General features: G+C 40.3%; 1 protein-coding gene across 1 annotated transcript in view; it reads right to left on the bottom strand.

Annotated features, from left to right (window-relative positions):
- BORCS5 (BLOC-1 related complex subunit 5) overlaps positions 1 to 22,433 on the bottom strand; it is a gene marked incomplete at its 3' end in the record, with an annotated part of 70,578 nt that overhangs the window by 10,721 nt on the left and 37,424 nt on the right. Inside the window, exon 3 of the mRNA XM_082480277.1 lies at positions 6,174 to 6,331. Within this exon, the coding sequence (XP_082336403.1) occupies positions 6,174 to 6,331 (158 nt within the window). The remainder of the gene's footprint in view (positions 1 to 6,173; positions 6,332 to 22,433) is intronic.

Below are 22,433 nucleotides of genomic sequence, written 5' to 3'. Positions count from 1 at the left end.
TTAAACAAGCTGTAAGAAGAAACTGAATTCTATTCCTTCTGGTACCTGATAATCATAATTTCCATTCACTAATCCTGATGAAAGTGTTAATATAAGGCTTAGCACACTAGACTGCCAATCTTTGGTGCCAGTCACTTAAGCACCAAAGTTCTATAATACTGCAAACTTTTCTGACAGCTAGGTGCTTTGAGTTTAATCTCCTAGTCTTTCTTGGAAATTGGTGGTGGAAAGGACTCCAGTTTAGATCTTTTCTCAAAAGGCCACAAGAAATCAAAACACAAGAGAAGGTAACACGCTGGAACTGATTTCACACACATATTCCAGGAAGGAGGGACTGGTCTTCTTTATGACACCAAATGAAGCACTGCATGTTAACACAACAGATTTCAGGCTGTCACAAGTGCAAACAATCTTTCCTCTTCCTTAATAACTGCTGGATCACTTCATAAAGTTCACATACAACAGAGCATTGGCCATCTGCCTTGGGCATACACAGCAAGACATTCACTCTACATATTAAAGTAACAATTGTGAAGCTTTTTCAAGCGCTTTCAAGTTTCCCATTTTGATGCTGGCTGGTTAAGACATCACCCCACCACTCAAGAATTCAAGCTACTTGCACATCAGGCTGAAGAAAAACGAGCAAGATCAACCAGAGGACACGAAGGTTGTTTCCAGCTTAACAACCCTGCACATTTATTTCTGCATGATGGTGCCTGTTAAGATTCCAATCTTTATAAATAACACTTCATCACAGAAGAGAGGAGAAATAAAGAGCCTGATAGATTGCCACAGTCCTCATCAATGTCATAATTCCAAGACACCAAAGACTGTATATAAGGTACTGACTTTTTCACAGAACATTATGTTCCTTAGCTTTTCTAGATAGGCATGGCAACGTGGCATTAAATCCTTTGAAAATACAAGTGGCATTTCAACCCAGGTTCTTACCTATTTCACCCCATGGAATTCTCAGGCCTCCTTCCCTGGATTTGAGGCATAGCTAATTTAAGTCTGTGAACCAAAAGGCTCATCTTTGCTTGCAAATTAACATGGCCTCATCTAGAAAGTCTTTATTATATTATGTCAAAACTAAACACATCTCCATTTTCACTTTTGCCAGGCTTTGTTTAACAGGCTTACTTTTGATCCTCTGAGCCCTTCCCTTTAATGGGATGAAAGGTAACTTAGTGGACTGATTGATATGGGCACATGGACCTTGAAGTCAAAGCAGCACTTTGGACTTGGTGAGGCCATTCATATTTTGCTGACCTACTTCAGTTTAGTCAGGAGGTGCGTCATTCTCAGGGCATGTCTGCTGAAAACAGGTTTCACAAACAGTTTTGGAAACTCAGCTCTGATACCACCTACAGGGAAACCATAACAAACAGGAATGGCAACAAACATCTCAGCAGTGTACTAAAACAAGAAAAAAACACAAAGACCAAGCAAAAAACACCTCCACAAAACTTCCCCTTCATTTAAGTCCATTCTCTGAAGGGACACTGGTCAACTTTTACTGGAGCATGGGATGAATGCCAGACACTCCAAATCTTTCTGCTCAGAGAGGAATGGACCTATGAAAAGTTACTGTGGTGCATTACCCAGTAGACAGTATGTGTGCTCGCAGTAGATGTGCACCCTGACTCTAATTGCAGCCTTGGTTAATGGTATTCTGCACTGCATCAACCTAGTTCTGTTTTCAAAATTATTGTCAATCTGGGATTCCCATGGCAATAAAAGCTACAGGTAACATCGCATCAATATCTGTTTTTAGGGCAAAGCATAAGAGCCCTCCCAATAATCCACTTTCAAATACATTTTAAGCACAGTTTATCTAGGAACTACATTTGCCTTTAAGGGTACATAGGATACTTCAAGTAGCACATCTCCTTTGCCAATACTGGAAGTCTAATAAGAAATGCTAAAGATCTTTTCATTCAAAGCTTCTTTAAAAGGAGCTTAGATGGCTTTCAGCTTCCCTTTTGTTTTCACAGAAAGAAGCTAGGCCTAAATTTTCAAGTGTGACTAGTAATTAGATACTCAGCTTCAGATATTTTGAAATATCTGACTTTTGAGCACCTTGTGCATGAAATATAGTCTTTTTTTAAGGCACTGAAACTACACAGTTTTGGAGGCACACAAAATCATGGGCCCTTTCTGAAAATTTAGCTGTGTTCCCCAGCCTCTACCTGTTTTTTTTTGTTTCCCCTTCCCTGTTACTCACCATCCCCTATCAGATGACTCTCCAAATTCTCTCCCTGCCACCCAAAACAGATATTCTCCACTGATAAGGACTTAATATAAAGCAGCTCTCCCCCTGCTTAATTTCCTTCTTTCCCCCAGTTCATACCTATTATTTAGTGCTGGTCAACATTTGCCTTCAAACTAATACTGGAAGAACCCCCTCATTTTACAGATCACAAAACTCAGGAACACACTCCTGGCAAAGAGAGCACATGCAGCTCTCATAAACCCAACAGCAACTGGAGCTGCTTAAAACTTCGAACTAGTTATAATGCAGATCTATAGCACTGTCATGGCAGAGATGGATGTGGGATGCAGCAAGTCAAGACCTCTTGTCTACAGCTAGGACCCTAAACCCACCACAGAAACACAGGAAAAACACTGCAGTTGAGCTCTCTTGTCTTGTCACTGACAGACACAAAAGAATTGGGGTTTGGGCTTTTTGTTTTTGTTTTTACATACAACACCCAAAAATAGGCAGACTGAGATTGTTTGATCCCTGCTTAGCAAGTCATGGTTCACCCCTGTGTTTTTTAGCCTGAAGTATCACATTCTCTGTAAGGCATGTTTGTCAACTCTGTCCCCATCATTAAACACTCTGGCAAAAGCTCCAAGGTGCAGGGAAGAGCTGTTTAATCTGTTAACTAGCTATAATTGCCTTTCATACCTTAGCATTTTATAACACATTATCTACTGGGTTTTAAAAATTCACCTTTTTCCTATATAACAAGTTCATGTGGGTCCATTAGTAGACAGACTAGATCCCAATCCCAGACCCATCTGAATAGAATGCCCCCAGAAGTTAATAATGTAGTGATTCATCCAATAAAAATTTTCATCCTACAAAATATCAAAGCATAGATGAATTTCCCAAAAAATGCTGCACACAGGCTTTTTTCTTGAAAACAGTCAAATTTTGTGACATGCCATAACCCTGGATTAACACATAGATAAATTCCAAATTGCTGTTCTGTTGCTTTTCAAATTGGTAAGGAGAAAAAAATTAAAAGGAATCCTAAATATTTCAGTGGTCCTGGAATTAATGCAGTATTGCAACAAATGGTGAGTCAGTTGCCAAAAATTAATATGAAACATAATATTTAATGCATAGTGGTTATTTTTCCTTAAAAACATGCAAGCACTTTTTTTTTTTGGCAGTGAAGACAAAGCCTATTGTCATAAAAATGAAACCCTTCCAAAACCAATGGTTAGGGTACGAGTAAGCATAACTGCTGAAGAGACGCAGTTGAGTCAACTACCATCGATCACATCTTCAATTCTTTCCCCTTCAAGCAAACACTTGGGTAAATGTATTTCTCCTTGAGAGACAACAAGTCACAGCAACCTGGAAGCTGCACAGGTTCTACATTTAGGAGCAGATACGGATCCAGCCAACACACTGCAAAGAAGTCCTAGCTAAACTGGGAAATGGGATGGTGAGCAAAGCTAGACCATTTTGGTCCCTAAAGTAAGGGAATGGACAGAGAGGTCTACTTAAATTTGCACTAACTATGGTCATGTTTTTGTTTGCTTTTGCTTATTCTCTTTCCTATTAAGAACCATCTTGATTCAGACTGTGTGCCAATTATGAGTTATCAAGGACCAATAAATTTACAGCAGTACTTCTGAGTTTTGCCAGAAACCAGGAAACTTCTGGCCACACAGACAATGAGCAAAAGATATTTCCCCTGGGACATTTTGTCCAGGAAAGACTAAAAAAATCCTGGCTGCAGGCAGTATGACTGTGGCATACTATACAGTAAGTCTATTACTGCCCCGAGTACAGTCAGTGACAGTCTGAAAAGTGAACATAGCTCAGACAAACGGTAGGAAACCGGGGACTGAAGCTCACTAGCATTTTGTAGGAAAGTTAAAAGCATCAGTCACTTGATAAGTCTGTTATCAGAAGAAAACCACTTCAATGCTGACAGTGTTAAAGAAAGGAAAAAGGAAATATTGACTACTAAAATGAGGATAAAAGAACTTACTGTCCAGCTTATGTACACATTATGCTTTTCACAATACACTTCGTTTTCATTTTTAATCTTTACCAATGGTCAAAGCTTTGTCTACATGGTGAAACTAAATCATTGCTGACAAATGGGTGCAGCCAAATGTGATTTCCTTTGTCTACACTTGTAACGAGAGACATACCCTGCTGTAGTTCAGCTGCACCCCTTGTTGTCAACAACTGTCAACAGTGGTTCAATTTAGTGCACCAAGGAGAGCCCAAACAATTTGGAAAGAATGATTTAAGCTGAGTAGGGCCCACCCGGCTCCTCCAGAACACACACGCAGAACAGCCAATGCAAGAAAAACATTTAAAAATTATAAGGAAAATGAACAGTAAAAACCCACCAGATCTGGCAAAGGGATTGAAAGCATCTGAAGTTACTTAAGTGTTGTGAGCAAAAAAAAAATATCCAACCCAACTGACTTGTAAGTTGCCCGAGTTCCAGAGTCGCCCATTTCTCCTTCACTTTGTCAGAGAGGAGACTGGTAAAGCAGCTAGTGAAAATATCAGTATCATCGTTTTATTTCTTTTACATGGAAAAATTCATAAGCCTTACAAACTGGAAGAAAACATCACCATAGCTAATTTGAAAAGGACTCTGCCACTTGCCCTGTAGAAGGCAAATCCAACTAGTGCAGATTGCACTGATGGCATCTACTATGACTTTAAATCATGTCGATATTCCCTCTCACTCTTTAACAGCCAAAAAAACTACAATCTGCTTGGATTAACACAGTACACTGTCATTAGGCTGGCAATTAAACCCCATTTCTGAGATTGTGTGATCTGACTCACCAACATCTGCAAATATCTTTACATCTTGTGTAATAGCTGGCCTCAGATCTTGATACACCAAAGTATAAAGGACTTTTTAATGGCTCCCACATTATTTTGGACTTACAACTTCATGATGACAGCAGCTTCTCAAAACAGCCGATGAATCAAATTTATTATCCAGTTTGTCATGTAGGATTTTCTTAACTCTAAGCCAATAGAGCAACAACGAATCAAGGTCATTGTTTATATTGCATGAATAAAAATTAACCACCTGTTCAAAATTTTTTCTTTTGGCATTGGAAAGTATTTGGGCTCACAGACTTTTGACATATGAAGCATTCACCAGTTTTTCTACTCATCTGGGAGTATGTGAGGAAACACTCTCAAACAGCACCTCATCTCCTCTATTACCAGTCTGCCTTGACTTTTAAAAAAAATAAAATTTGTCAGCCATTAGACTGCTTCCAACATCAGTAGTTACACATGAGAAAGACAATCCAATTGCAGGTTGCTGACCCCAGGAATTAATTTCCTCCCCAACAGTATTGTTGAATATTTAAGCAGATCAGTGATTCTCAAATGATGGTTCAGTGGTAAAAACAGCAGCACAGGAAGCTATTTTTGTCTTACAGAGGAGGAGAGACAGCATGTTATGGGCTTTGAAAACAAAGTCTAGCTCTACTAATCCATTGAAGAAAGAATACTACATTCTCCAACCATAGAACATGTTAAGATAACTATTTCTATCGTTAAATTAGAGCCTAACCATGAGGCATAGTAAAATGTATGCTATACAGAGCTAAATAAGGAATGTTACCTTTAAAAATTCCGGTCACCTTTACTTCTTCAACAGTTACTTGCAGTACTTGCCATACCAGAGAAACAGCTACTGTTTAAGACCAGGAATCATAGGGCATAACCAATAAACACACCACCTAACAGTAACCACGATGAAAGCCAGGAAACTTTGCTTGAAGTGCACACCCACAAAGTTTCTCTACAGGGTTTACTTTGAAGTCGACTGCTGCAAGTGACCCAAGTGATCTACAGCAAGCACCTGCATTCATAGCACAAGATGGCCAAGCCAATGCCCCAAGCCCTTCCCCACCAGAAGCTGGCATGCTGCAGACCGTACCTCCTTGATCCGCTTCACGAGCGCATTCTGATCAAAGGCAACTGCTTCTGCACACTGGTGAAGATGATCTTGGTAGCGGAGACACAGCTGCAGCACCTGCTGGGGGTCCAGCTTTTCCAGTTTGGTGTTGGTTGGAGAGGTTTGCCCACTGAGAAGTCCTACAAGGCAAGGGAAGGACCCGAGTTAATCTGACTGATCATATACCTAGTTCAGCTGCAAGCCGAGAGGCAGCAGAACAAACCCATAAGAAAAGTTTTAAGGGGTAATGAAAAATTAATTCAGGGTTCTAGGCTACAGAATGGACTTTAGCAATGTCCAGTGAAGGCTAAAAGCGGGAAAGGCATGGATTGGAGATTTACGCATGTTTAGGATTTATACCAGTGCAAAGAACAGTTTGCCATACAGCTTAGCCCTCCTTGACAGAACTTAAACACAAACTCTAAATGCAGGTGCATAACACGTATCAGCTTGGTTTTCAGCGATACGCTGGGTAAAGTGAATCTTGTTTCTTCTCCTTCACAAACAATCCTAAACTGTGAAAAATGAAACCCTCCTCATTTCTGTGTGCTAGATGGGGAAGGAGTTGAGATCTGCATTCCCATGCGGGCATGATACTCAAACTATTTTCACTAGAATCATGCTATCAAAAGCAGAGCTCTAAAAATTCACTGGTCCCCCAAAACAAACCTGAATAAAAAATGACCCCCCAAGTTAAATTATTAGGAGTCAAATGTCTGTTTTGCTTACCTTGCCTTTTTTAAAACTTCAGAACCCTTTCATCTTTTAATATTCTTCTTTACAATCTCAAAGACTAGCAATATACTTTTTTTTTTTTTAACATGGAATTAAGATCCTTACCTACTCGCATGACCAGCTTTCACAAAGAGCTCACCTAAAAAAGGTACTAGACTTAAAATTGGGACGCTGGTAGTATCCAGAGGAGCAAAATTGTCCAGAGACATTTCTCTTGCCTACTGTTTGTTGCCTACATAGAGCAACTTGAGAGCATTGGCTGAGCTCAAGCATACGTGTGCCATACTGACCGCTTTCTCCAAAGTTGCTGGAAAAAATGATGCTAAACTCTCAAGGCCATCCTTTTCTTGCTATTTCATTTACTTAATTTCATTTCATTTTCTTTCAGCATTAACACAATTTTTTTTCTTGTTGGAACACCATGTGTGACAAACAGCACATACACACAATCTGCTTTTCCCAAAACATCCGTCAAGCTATGTAAACTGAATTCATTGACTGCATGCATGTGCCCATTGGGACTCTCAGTTTACAGACAGGAAAAGACATTAAAACAGCAAATGTAAGCAAGTATCACACCAAACAATTAAAAAGCAATAAATGCCAGTTATTTGGATTGGAAAAGTTCTTCTAAGAATGTACCTCAGTGGGAAATGGAAACTATTTTGGATGGCCCCCATGCTTATTGGAAGCTACAACTGGTGATATCAAGCTCTTGCCAAAACACAAGAAGAAGATAGAAACCAAGACATAAGTCAGAAGCATTTTATGAATTTAAGAAAGTTAAACCTCTTTGAAAACATTTGCATACAGAAATTAAAACTATGATAGCAACTTCATCAGATACAATGAATTAGGTTTACTTTTCATCAACACTCAACATTTTATTCTCTCAGGACGCTCTCAATTACCTTTCGCACAAAACCTTTTCTTTCCTCATCTTAAGAGGAAAAAGAAAAGATAATTTTGTTTTACTGACTTGTTGCCCACTACCATTACGCTGCCTCAGTCAAGAGGTCAGGAGAGGAAACAGACACTTCACCATTTAGCCTCAAAACCCTGTGTTAGCAATAGTCAAATTATTTTTTATGTTTTAGGAAGAATCATCTCAAACAAAATCTTAGGTCCAGCAATACCAATTGCAAATCTTTCAAGCCTACTTTCAGCTGAATTGCAAAACTTTAACAGAAGCTAATCCACTGAAGGAAATAAGACTGTTTTAAATGTGTACATTACACACTCTAGTGCTTCCTCAATTCATTAATTGTGATCTTCTGTAAAATTATCTTGTCAGGATAAATGTTAAAATAACGTTGTCAACTTTTAATAAATTGAATGTTCACACAGGAAAGAAGAGTTCACCATACACCTGAGGCGGTTATCATGTTTCTGCACCGATCAAATACATGATGCTATCAACCAACTAATTTTCTTTTATTATTAATCTCTCACCAACTTCAAGAGGAAGAAGAAAATTAGACTCTATTTAAGAGATTTAATTAACATGAAGTGTGTATTTTGGCCAACTTATGCTGCTTATGAGAATTTAGAAGTGGACTAGGGCAAGGACTGTAAAATAAGCTATAAATGAACATGCTACTCAAACTTGTATTGCGTACTTATGACCTTGTACAGGTTACATAATGCTAAAAGCAAAATTAATAAACTGTAAGGAGCCTCTAATTTACTATCCAGAAAAACACAAGCTCAAGTGAAAAAAAGACATTAACTGTTCAGCTGGAATTCCTTCATAAGAAGGGAGAGGTGGAAATACAACCCAGTACAAATGTTTGGAGTAGCAATAAAAAACAGCCAGCATATGATGCTTAAATATAGACTATAGTATTAATTTGGGTGACGTAGTAGGGAGAAACCAAAGGAATTAGCTTCTCCAAAGACCTCTGGGCTCATGCTGACAATGCCAGAGAACAATTTAGCTTAGAGTTTCAACTTGCAAGAACGGAAAAAGTAAACAACCGCATAAAAAAGGCCATGCAGCCTTCCACCTGGCAGAAATTCCCATTGTCAAAAAGTCAATCCACCATTTTTTGTTGTTCACAGTAACTACATACTAGCCATACTATAAATATTAACATTTTCTTAATGTTAACATCCCCCTCTACTCTGCTCTCATGAGACCCCACCTGGAGTACAACATCCAACTCCGGAGCCCCAAGCACAACAAAGACATGGACCTGTTATAGCGGGTCTAGAAGAGGGCCACAGAAACAGTCAGAGGGCTGGAATACCTCTCCTGTGAGGACAGGCTGAGAGAGTTGGGGCTGTTCGGCCTGGAGAAGAGAAGGCTCCAGGGAGACCTTATTGAGGCCTTTCAGTACTTAAAGGGGGCTTGTGAGTGAGACTTTTTACCAAGGCCTGTAAATGACAGGACATGGGGCAATGGTTTTAAACTGAAAGAGGGCAGGTTTAGGTTGGACATAAAGATGACATTTTTCACGATGAGGGTGGTGAGACACTGGAACAGGTTGCCCAGAGAAGTTGCGGATACCCTGTCATTGGAAGTGTTGAAGGCCAGGTTGGATGGGGCTTTGAGCAACCTGGGCTAGTTAAAGATGTCCCTGCTCATGGCAGGGGAGTTGGACTAGATGATCTTTAAAGGTCCCTTCCAATGCAAACCATTCTATGATTCTATGATTTTATTAATTCACTGCATTTTATTTTTCAGCAAGTCAGTAGCTTTGCTCCAAAAGAGCAGATGGCAAGAGTGAGAGAGACTGCAACCACTCAGATCCCAGCGTTTTACCAGGGAAGCCCAGGGGTAGAAAAAGAGAGATGCAGAGCTCAAAAGGACCCCCCATGCCACAGAACCCAGATCTCTTCCCTTCCTCCTCTCCCCAGCACAACAAAGGGCAGTGACCCCAAGTTTGGGCAGTGACCCCAAACAAGTTTAACGCAGTAACTCCTCCATGAGCTCTGCACTTGAGACAGATGCATACTTCCCTATACCCATGAAAAACTTGAGACCCATAGGAAAAACCCTGAATAAAATGCAAGACACAGAAAAGGGTAGGGGGTTAAAAAAAAAAAAAAAAAAAAAGGGGTGCTGAGGGTGCCTTTTGTTCCTATACTAACAGGAAGTTGAGGAGATATCTAAAAGCTTCCAGCAATTCAGCACGAAGAAAGCTTCATTTTTAGAGCAGAGAGATGGGCAGCACTGGCCAGCCAATACCTCCAACAACTCTCCTCTTGAAAAATCACTGCTGCCTTCTTAAAGCCTTTTCCCACACTTTGAACGTCCACTGAACAGGGCCTCTCTCAGTGACTGGTCTACACATGGCTTGTAATAAGATATGAGATCATATCTGTTGCAAAAAATTATTTATTAGGTCACTCTTACAAGTGTCAAAAGGGGGAGAGACAGAGGTCACTGCGCGGTTCAACTGCACTCCCAAAAGAGCCAGAACTCGAACATGGTCACCAGCACATCTCAGAACAACTAACTGATGAGCTACTACCTCTTCTTCACTGAGGAAAGAGTGCTCCTGTGATTTTGTCTGTGTGATTATTACTCCCTGCCACCCAAGAGCACAGTTCTGCTTTTAAATAGGAAGAAAACAGTATCTAAAGTTTTAATTTATTAAATCAAATATTCATTTTTCAAGCTGTTGGTTCTCTTCCAAAGAATGAAGCACACTAGGAATCATCTTTGCACTGTTTGAAACCTTGAGAAGAGACTGCTTGGCACATGAGTGATGCAACATACCCCAGTGTGATAAGGAAATGCAGCATGGAGGATGTCATGGCTTGTGGAAAACAAAAACGGGGAAACGAGAGAAGGACTACTGCAGAGCTTTAGTGCATGGACCAAAAATGCTTTGGCAACTGCTAAACATGGACGGCCTTGGCTATCAAATTACACCATAAAACAAATAAGAAGACAGACCACATTATGTGCTTGCCACAATGCAGAGAAGTCAAGATCTCCCACCTACTCTGAATACATCTGATCCGTAAACAGCACGCACATGAAGGTGATAAACAGCAACTGGGACAAAGAAAGATTCACATTTCAGCTCCTAAATGGTGCTTTTAAAAAAACAACCCAATACACCAAATATGTCGTGCATAGAGAAATATCATATATCACTACAAGGCTAGCTGACCCACAGATTTGACAAATCTGTTATTGTTTCCATATTCCTCGGCAAAGCAGAGGCATGTTAAAACCATTTTCCTCCTACTTAGTCATCTCCTTGTTGGTTTGAGATCAACATACACTTCCAACAAATCACATCCTACTGAGCAGAAGAAAGCCGTTAGTTTAAAAAGCATTTTTATGACTAGAAGTTCTTGAAAAAATGTTTTACATGCTATACTGATTCTACATACATCCAGAACATAGTAACCCACTGTAGTTATGTTCTACTGCTTTAATGGACAATCCTAACAACAATTTGAGCGCTTTCAAATCAGAAAAGTATTAATATTTCTTTTTGACTTCTGTATTTCCACTTCCCCACAATCCCCTTTTCAACCAGTAACAGCAGACATTACAAAGAGAAAACCAACAGGTCTGCAGTTGTTAATTTATTATTACAGACAGCAAAGCACATGATGCTGTGGTCTTGTAACTAATTTTAAGGCCAGAAAGGATTGCTGTCATCAGCTAACCAATCTTTCTGTGGAATATAAAAGAGGACTTTAAAAGTAACTCCTTATTTTATCAGATGAGAAGTCTGTCTTGCCCAGAATACTGCTTCCAACATTTGACAACAGTGAACATTTAGAAAACGTCTTTATCAGTTCTTCTTCCTATTCCACAACCTTCCTGCCTCCAAAAGCTGTTAATAAAAATTTCAGGCACAAAATACTGTGCTCAGTGAAGCACTCTGATTTCACCAATCTTTTTTGAAAGGTATACATTTACTTCCACAATATCTTGTGGTAATAAGTAAGATGCTTATTTATGAAAAGCATGAATAAAACTCTTTTCACTTTCTTTATACTTGCTACCCTGTAGTTGTTGTGCTCTGATACAACAGAAATCTATAAAGCAGGGTGTACTTTCTCCCATCATCTTTTCAAGCTCAAGAACCCCACTGATCAGTTTCCTCTCCCACAGAAGACTTAATTTCTGTAACACTTCTAACACGAGGCCTGACTTCCCTATTTGAAAGAGGATTCTTCTACAATGTATAATGGTTACACCTCTAACAATTCAGTTGCTTCTATAATTGTTACCCCTTTGCTGGGCCTACTAATCAGCAACACCCTTTTGTAAGAGCATGCATTACAGTGTATTGTACATGTCATCACCCCTTGTCCCAAGAGCAAGGTTAAAAGAAGCAACAGATGACACACCACAATTAGCAATAGCTTGTCAACTTTACAGAGGCGTTCCCAGTTCTAGTGCCTGTTTCTGGAGGTTTATTACTGTGTACTTTGCCATTTTTTTTTAAACCTCTTATGTGAACACTTCTCATTCATCCTTGTAAAGAATGACATACTTCTTTTGCAGCAAATGCTGATTCAACTAATTGATTTTGCTTTTCTGAAATTTTGCTCTGAAGACAATCCCATGGAATCTTCAGCAAGCTTCTGGAGAATCTAAAAAGCTTTTATTAAGTATATACTAGTAGAAAGCTGTTTTCAAGGAATTTATACTCTGGTCTCCTGATGATGTCCTATTTAACCTGCTACAGTTCGTGATTCTTTGCTTTCCTAACACAAGTTTCTTTTTCCCTTTTTTTTTTTTGTGTGTGGATATCTTTTTGTCTATAGCTCCCTTCATGCTGCTTTAACTACACTGTTTTCCCCTCTCCCACCCTTCAAAATCAGCCGTGCAGCCTGGAAATTGCCTTATTTCAGCTGTTCCCAACTTCTCCTCTTACTATCCTCATTTTTATGAAACTCCTCTTCATAAATTTCATCCAAGACAGTAAACTTTTTTTCAGCTCTTTTATTGCTCATTGAATTTAAGTAGACTATGGCTACTATTAATATAATAGCATTGAGTCATTTAATTTACCCTCATTAAGACAGCACTAGTTTAACATAAAAAGCACTGGAGTTTTTCAAGTCTCCAGGAATTTTCCCGTGTTCCAAGAGTATTTAAAAATGATCAACCCCACAACTCATCAAGTGTTGCCTCATCAAGTATTTTTAAAGCTCTTGTGTAGAAGCTACCCAGTCTGGCAAGCTTCTTAAATAAGGTCTGCCCTCAATGGCCACAGGTTAACTATTATAGTCGCCTTTCTTGTTGCTATTTGCATGGGAAGATTGTTTTGCCAGTACCTTCAGGCATCCTAAGTACCAAAAAAAAAGATCCACACAAGAAACAGATGAAATTACACCCCTAAAGACTGAGTCTTCTTTCTTGACTGTTACTGCTTGCACAAGTTTGGAGGCAGCAACTTGCTATTAGCTGAAACAGACCGCTCACTTCCATACATTCTCTATGTACGAGGACTTCAATATGACTTATGAGAAAGAAATAATTGCACATGTATATGCACGAGAATAAAGGGCATTAAAATACTTCCAAACAGATAAGGTAATCAGATTTACAGGGCTCTTATTGACAAAATGCCTTGAATTTTAATTGTGTACTTCCTCTCTCATTCTTGAAGACTAAGAAAAGACTTCATTTTCAGCAAAGCCTGAAGAGTCAAAATAGCTTTTTTGGTGGTTGTTGTATTTTCTTGTGGTTTTTTTTTGTGGGGTTTTTTTTTGGTTGGTTGGTTGTTGGGGTTTTTTCAACAACACCTCAGTTAGGAAACATCAAAATTTGTACACTCAAATTTGGAAACCCAGGCCACCCTTAAGAAAAGGGCATACACCATAGAATTAGTAGAAGTCAACCATAAAGAAACTGAAAGAAAATAAAAAATAAAATAAAAATTAAGTCACTGCTACTTTATCTTTATGCGCAAATGTGGATGACCACATGATCTTTTTCACAGACCAGTTTATTTTCTAAATATCTCACTGATAAAACACCTTGTAATAAAATCCATATTCACTCCAAGACAAAAGTTGCCTTTGTCAAATGTGTATTTTCAATTCTTTTGAACTTTAACGGGGGAACACAATGTCTGTAGGCAAACTGAATAGCTATTATGTGAGCAAAGAACATATTTGTATTGTGGCAAGGAATGTTGGCTGTAACAGCAGATTTTCCCTCTACTTTGGAGTCGGTACCATGTGATCGTTTACTTCTGCATGGGTGACAGATGGGTTGAAGACTCTTGCCACATTGTTTAACAGGCAACTTTTCTGACCGCAGAGCTCAAATATGCTCTCGGCAGGAATACTGCACCTCGGCCTCCTAACACAGTGTAAGCTATTGCCGGTAAGACATTACTCACCACGATATATAAATCACCTCCCCTTTTGTTCCTCCATCATTTGTCTTAAAAAACAAACATTAAGAAGATTCAAGACATTTAGGCTTCTACAAAAAGGTAGTTTGCTACAATTCTCAGACAAAAACCCCACACTCTTACAGATTTGTACATATTAAGGTCACATAATTTACATTACCAGAAATTGTGACTCAGAGCGGGTTTTGTAGTTATTATTAATTACACTAAAAGAGTATTTGTTTATGATATTTCTGCTTTCCTACTGAGCCTCATTTTTGCTTAGGTCTAGATCCTGCAAAGATTTCTATACATCATTAAAGCTTTCTCCTGTCACATAAGGATGGCTATATGTACTCATTAGTGTGCACACAATTTTTTGCACCACTGAAGCTTGCAGCTTCGCTGATACGATGACTTTTGCCCCATGCTTTGTGTGATCCATACAGCAGTTAGCACAACAGAGCCTGATCATGATCAGGACTTTGAAGACTGCTGCAAAACATAAATGTCTCAGTGATGCAAAAAATTTCTAAATTAAAATTTCCATTTGAAAAGAAGTAAAACAGAAATAAATGAGAAGTGCTTCCTCATTTGGATTGTTAGAAACTGTAATGTCCAAAAGGAGAAAATAGTGTACTATCTGCATCTGAGATTTCAGTCTGCAGTTACTTAGATACACCTCTCTGGAACTGCAAGATTGCACAGTATTACACCTTCAAAAAGTTGCTAGTGATTGCCATAAAATTGTAAATATGCCTACCGATACCCTTCTTTTGAAGCTTCAGGTAGGGAAAAAGGTATGCTAGATACTCTGAAGAAAAGCACAGTTGCATTTTGTGAACTAAAAGCAGCCAAGATCCTACCCAGTCCATCTCCCCACTGATTTTTCACTTCTAGAGCACAGAAGTAATAAGGAAAAGAAGGGGGTTTGACCATGCAGTTGCAATATTGTATGGCCAGCTTCCTGCAACAGACCCCAAAGTATAAAAATAGGCACAAGCCTGGAAAAATGGATGGGGCCCTTCACAGGGAAGTGAGGAGATGATGGTCCTCTGTCATGCAATAAGCTGTATTTACTCTGCAGAAACTTTTAAAAAACAAAACAAAACAAAACAAAAAACACCTCTCTCTCTTGGAGAGACCCAAGACCTACCATCACCTTATTGCGTAAGCATGTGATATCCACAGGCTACAACTGACCCCATTATAAGTACTCTGCAAACCAAAAGGCCAGAAGACTAACGTCATTTTATAAGATGAGGAATTGAGGCACCAAGAGATTAAATGATTTATCTGAGACCACATGGAAACCGCTGTCCCTTGGCCTAACGACTTCACTGCCAGAACATCCCTTCCCTTCTCTCACCCTCAAATACCAAACGCCAGCAGGGCAGGCAGTGGCGGAGCCTGCTCTCCTACAGCACTGTCAGTGTTGAGCATTGAGCATCAATGCAGTCTCTCCCACACAGATTCTCAGACATCTAATAAAGGTTCATAAAACAACCAGAGCCAAATCACTGACACCCACATACGTGCTCCACCAAAGGGAAGGTCCAGCACCCATCTTCCTCATCATGTGCCTCACCACAGCTCTTGCACAGAAAACAATTCACTAAAACCACAGAGAAATAATCCAGTGAGTTTTTTCCTCTAGGGTAGCAGAAGGAATCAGAGCATCAGGAAATCAAAAACTAGAGCTAGTCCCAGGAGAGAGGGAAGGAAAGGACAGAGGGGGATTTCTCTCTTTTAGCAACAGCAAACTGCCACTTCAGGTTTTTTATGCATGCAAAGCATTGAGAGAGTCTCAATTTACCTGTCCACCCACCTTCCTTGAAATAATAGGACCTTAACTACCTTTTGTATCTCTCTCCCACTGCAAAGTTTGGTTGAAATTTGCCAGCAGATGCAATGTTTTCTAGGCTGTAGATGGAAGAGAGAAGGGACAGTGGAAAAAAATAAACTCAATTTTATTCAAATAAAATAAAAAAAATATCAAAATCTACAAGCAAAAACTCATTTAATTGATTCTATTACTAGTAATAAAGATTAACCTTTATTTTATTTTAGTCAAAAGTGCATGGATATTCATCCACATGACGTAGCACGTACTAGCAGAAAAAAAAAACAAGCAAAAAACCAGTGTTCAGTGGTTTGGAGGAAAGGTGACATCTAAAGTCACCTCTGAGCACAAGGGCACCCACATGAAGTTGGGGCACGTTTGCTACTCCACAATAACCAGCCTGTGTACACACACTAACCCCAAATATATTTAATGGGGGCAGAGTACACTATGCTGCTTTTACAAAGAGGCAAAAGCACACACCGGCAATTACTACAGCATAGCTGAAGTGCTGCAAGCCCGAGTTCAGAACCTAGTTTTCTCCATGGTAACTTATTCATAGGCCTTGTGCCTGAAACCACGTTACAGGAAAGACGATTTAAGGCAAAGCAAAATGCCCAGCTGCTTCAGGCTCACAGATTACATCTACAACATGCCTGTAAATGAGGTATGCTTCTTCAACAAGTAACTTCTTTTATTAGATTAACTGATATTGCTGTCTGTTGGTTTTCTCCAAACTTTCAGGTATTTTCTTCAGTTCAGATGTCAGTTTGAGAGCTTTCTGTTTGCAATTTATTGCCACAGTGTGGCATGGAGCAAGACTGATGAACAGGCCATATACTTACAGATTCAGCAACTCCAAGACTTCAGTTTTCTTTTCCAGAGATGGAGAAAACTGTTTTAAAAGTGGCAGAAAAAAACTTTAAAGGTAGCTTCACTGAAAGAGATCCTTTTAAATAAGTAATAGGATCTGTTGATGAAACTTTTTATTGATGCTTTATAATTGCAAATAAAGCACAGTGCTGATTCTGGTATAACCATCATTTATATACATGAAATAAACAGTTTCTATTTGGTATGTAGAAACACCTCTCATGTATGTCCTATCATTTTTGTATCATCACAAAAAAGTAGACACCTATGATATTTTCTTCCTTTTTCCTCACAGGGAATTTCTGTATCAGGCCAAAATACAGTCAAGTGTTAGACTTAAAATCATTGACTTTTGTTCTGGCAACCACTATATCCTCAACTACAAATGCAGCCCCAAACGTTAAGGGCTTGAGTGAAGGCACATTGCCATAGTAAAAATAATGACATGGCCAAGAGTTATTGCCATGTCGTGGCCTTTGTCCATTTTTCCAAGAGCACTGTCTAAAATACTCATCAAAGAAGAACTGTCCAAAATATACTATTGACACTTTCTGGCCACAGGTACTAGGAACAGTAATTTCTCTCTACTATGTGCATTCAGGAAAATATATTAAATAACAAGAGACATTTGTAAATGCAACAGGGTTGACATTTTCTACTTTATCTTCTTTTCTCACATGGAACTCCACTTACTGCTCAGCCATTTTGCTAGCAATGTGTGCTGCCATTTCACATCCAAATTTGGATTTGGATTTCTTCTCCAAAGGCTTTACTAGCCTGAATTGAAATGGCTGCACTACTCAGCAGTAGCAAAGTCCAAGTGGGGCTGATGAAACTTTTTAAATGATACAACCCATATGTACATAGCTCATACATCATATACTTCACAGAAATTAAGTAATTGTTCCTTACTTTTTCTAAGAACAAGTTTAACTGCACTATTTTGTTTATTACTGTAAGTGGTTATCCACTAGGAAGTCCAACTGAGAAAAGGAGAGAGGTCTGCCCACTGCATTTCTCCTGTTCAGTACAAAGCAAGGAAGCATCATTTTGCGAACCTGCATGGCCTCAGACAATTCAACTTCTTTCTTTGGAAACTGTACTACCCAAACAGCACAAAATTATTCAGGAAGAGCCATTTTCTATTTAAATGATCCTACCATCTGACATTTCTTCTGTGAACGCCTGCTACCAAAGTCTGAACCAACACTTTCATCTCTCTAGCTTATCTGTCTAGCTCTCCAACTTGCATTTAAATCTTTGGGTTTTGTTCCTACCTTCCTAATTTAAGTTAGCCAAACTCAAGCGCTGATGTACTTTATCTCAGTCTGTTTTGATTCTTTTCCTGCATCCATTAAAACCAATTTTAGAAGTAACTCAAGGGATACAATGGATGTCATTTTCCCAGCAATATTGGTATCTAAATAACTATTACTGTTCCCAGCACTGTATTGCAACTTGAAGGTATTTTCCCTGGCCAGAAGGAAACATGGAGCTGGCATGAAATTATAAGAACTAAATTTAGGATATTGAAATTACTCAAAGGTTGAGTTGGGGAGCAAAGGAGGAGACAACGCACACACTATTTACTTTTGACAATGTGTTTAAAAAACTAATTACTCAGCTTTGCAGGGGCTTTGCAGTACCTAAAACATTGAGCAGTTACACAGAAGTAAGTGGCCTGCTGTGTTCTGTATTACCTCCACGTTTATCATCTCCTGTCAAATACTGTCAAGAGGCAAAGTGCCTTGAAGAAAGACAAAGCATAATAAGGAATCCCTAGCACAAAGTGTTTTAAAATCCCCGGGGGGGGGGAAAATAATCAAGCAAATTGCACCTCCACTGTAGTACAGTTTACATTCCCTTTGCACTTCAGTAAATGAACTCACTAGTAAAATATTATGAAAGAGGATCATCTTACTGTTAAAATAAGCTGCTACTTAAGCAAGCTTTGAATACGCCATGACATTTGTGTGATCATGAGGCAACCCACAGGTAATGGTAATCTAGAAGTACCGCTTTTATCAGTTACAACAAGTAACAGCACAGGGTTAGTGAGCCTGGGAGCTTCTTGAGCCCTGGCTCCCCACGCTGGAAGACAATGACTAGAGTCCCAATGTGGTCATCAATCCGGGGAGACACATCTCAGAGCCAGCCACAACAACTAACAACTTCCACAATCCAGCTCCACCAAGTACATGTGTCACTCCCTCTGCGGTTAGAGATACCCAGAATATAACGATTCATTTCTCCCTCCACTTAACAACACCCCACCCCCCCCCAAACAGTGCAGCTGTAAAAACATTCCCCCCCCCCCCCCTTTTTTTTTTTTAATATACAATCTGCTGATGGTGTGCTCACACACAGCACAAACCTATTTCCTAAGTCTGTCATGGAAAGTATCAGTCATTTTATAGCAAAGCTTCACTTCCTCATCGTAATGGTCCTAAATACATGGTAGATGGAGCTTTACTCCTCCTAAATCAGGTCTCTCTCAAGGTACTTAATAAGGTCCATTACAAGACCTATAAGGCCTTTATAGCTGGAAAGCCTCCCAGCAGTCAGGAAAAGCCCCCTGTCCCTGTTCAAGAAGGTACCCTCACAGAACTACATCCTCAGCTCATCTCAAGGCACTCTGCTGCTGAAAAGGGGGTGAATCTTGTTACTCTGCCACCCCTCCTTGCCATGCAGGCCAGGCCCCATCCTTGTACTAGTTCTGGTTCTCACTGAGCTCCTCCACAGGTGGATTCAACTCATCAGCCTACCGGAAAACTACCTACTTGTTGCTATTAGTTCCCCATCAGCCCAGCAAGACAAACTGGCTCAACAAGGGGGCCAACAAGCCTCAGAAACAGCACAAAACACAGCTATAGATAGGTATGTCCTTCCTCCTCTCAGCTGTTAGATCAGCTCTGCCACTCTGGGGATGATCTGGAAACAGACAGACATTCTTCCTCTGTCCGGGGTAGAGTCTGGCATGCAAAATTATAAGAGCCCCCCCAGGCACAGGACTCACTCTTGGCATCCTTTGACTACACTAAGAGAGAAAGAAAAATACATCATGTTATGGACGTGTACAGCAACAGAATACCACCAGTTAGAGTAATTATGGCTATGTGAGGTACATCTAACCCTTTTGCTCATAACACTAGAAAATATGCACAAGAGCCAAATAAAACTAAAAACATTGAATAGTTACTCAACTGTTGAGTATTTTATCTGGTATGGCTTTAAAAAAAAGCCAAACAAACCAGACTTTCTGACTTGGTTTACTGTAAGAGAAACTTAACAGCGTTTCAGTTAACACATCTCCACTGGGTACTGCTTGCGCACAAAGCCAGTTACAACTCTCAGTGAGGCTCCGGTGCTGTAACTTTTCCAATTATTAACGAAGGGTCTGAATCAGAGTGCAGAGCTGCAATGCTTGGCCACTGCAGCTTATGTATTGAGAAGCAAGGCTTGCTCCCCTAGCTCAGGCCTCCTGCCACAGCGGAAGGGCAGCATTCGCCTCCTCAGCCCCAAGCGCCCAGCTGTCACGGCACTGCTCTGCCAGCAGCACCCAGGGCCCCTGGATCCTGCAGCATCCAGGAGGAGCCCCTGAGCAAGAGAGAACCAGTTGGACACCTATACCCCTCTGCAACACACTGCTGGGCAGAAAGGCACCTCAAGAAAACCACATTATTCTATATTAATATATATACATGCCCATAAAGGTCAATTTCTCTTCACTCACCATCTGAAAAAACAACTTGTTCTGCAACACTGACAGCAGTTAATTCTTATGCTCAGTGCAGAAGGTTCTCACTTCAGAGAAGAAATAAAATACCAGGAAGAGATGAGCTGAAAAGCCAAAGACAGCCGTGGTCCCAGGCAAATATTCTTCTTTGATATAAAAGCAGGGAGAGGAAAAAAAAGGAAAAAAAAAAAAAAAGACAGAATGCTTCCAAATTAAGTTTTGAAGATTATACATGAAAACAATTGAAAATTAAACATTTGGTGGGACATTATCTGCATTTGCTGCTATTTTAAAGGTATAGAGGTGAGAAAGAGTTATTTTTCGTTACATTTGGCATTTTTAAAGCTCTTAATATCAAACTGTAGAGTCTCAGCATTCCCATGAGACAGCATCTAAGACTTTTTGCTTTTCAGATCACTGAAGAAAGGATCACGGTCCTATGCCTACAAGCGGTCACTTGATGTTGCATATCAGCCCAACCTGGGCTCCTATTCCAAAGCAATTTGCCACTGCCGTTTGAACAGACACAGGCTCAGCTCTTTCACTGGCACTCGCAGGGCAAGGAGTGCCCAACTGGGCACAAAAGGGGTCCTCGCTCTTCCCACCCCTCCCTTCCCAAAGGGCTGTGTGCTACTCTGATGCCAGCCACCCTTTCCCAGGCTCATCACTCACGCAGCTGTGGACATATTGGTTCATAGAATCATCTAGGTTGGAAGGGACCTTTAAGATCATCGAGTCCAATCATGAATCAAACACTGCCAAGACCACTACTAAACCATGTCCCTCAGCACCACATCTACCTATCTTTTAAATACCTCCAGGGATGGTGATTCCACCACTTCCCTGCGCAGCCTGTTTCAATGTTTGATAACCCCTTCTGTGAAGAAATTTTTCCTAATACCCATCCTAAACCTCCCCTGACCCAACTTGAGGCCATTTCCTCTTGTCATCTTGCTTATTACTTGGGAGAAGAGACCGACCCCACCTCGCTACAACCTCCTTTCAGGTAGTTGTAAAGAGCGATAACAGTTTCCCCTGAGCCTCCTTTTCTCCAGGCTAAACAACCCCGGTTCCCTCAGGTGTTCCTCATAAGACATGTGCTCTAGACACCTCACCAGCTTTGTTGCCCTTCTCTGGACAAGCTTCAGAATCTCAATATCTTTCCTGTAGTGAAGGGCCCAAAACTGAACACAGTACTTGAGATGGGCCCTCACTAGTGCCGAGTACAAGCAGACAATCACTTCCCTAGTCTTGCTGGCCACACTGTTCCTGATACAGGCCAGGATGCTATTGGCCTTCTTGGCTACCTGGGCGCACTGCTGGCTCATATTCAGCTGGCTGTCAACCAAAAAGCTGACCAGTTCAACCTCACTGATCCAGTAAAAGCCTTCCCCTTTCAGCAGAACTGCTTCTCTCTCTCTCACCGGCCCACACAACCAAAGCACCTGAGAGCTGCATAGCCACAAGCCCACAGGAGACAATGTCAGTTTTCAGCAGCAGCACCTTGGAGTGACCACACCTTTACACTGTGAAATCCTTGTGGGTTTCAGTAAGATTTGGAGCCTGGGTACACAGATCAAAAGCGTAGCAATAAGCCATCAATACAGGCTATCTCTCTTTGGGAAATGCAACGTAGGGTGACTTACATGTCAAGAGCAGAGACACAAGCTGTCTCACTTCACTGCTAGCCTGCAAGAGGTAGCTGTGGCACCTATGCTGATTCCTTACCCGCA

This window comes from Vanellus vanellus, assembly GCF_965231255.1.
Source record: "Vanellus vanellus genome assembly, chromosome: 1".
In the NCBI taxonomy this organism is placed as follows: Eukaryota; Metazoa; Chordata; class Aves; order Charadriiformes; family Charadriidae; genus Vanellus; species Vanellus vanellus.
Note: the sequence above shows the minus strand (reverse complement) of the source record. Positions and strands in the feature narration are given on the sequence as shown.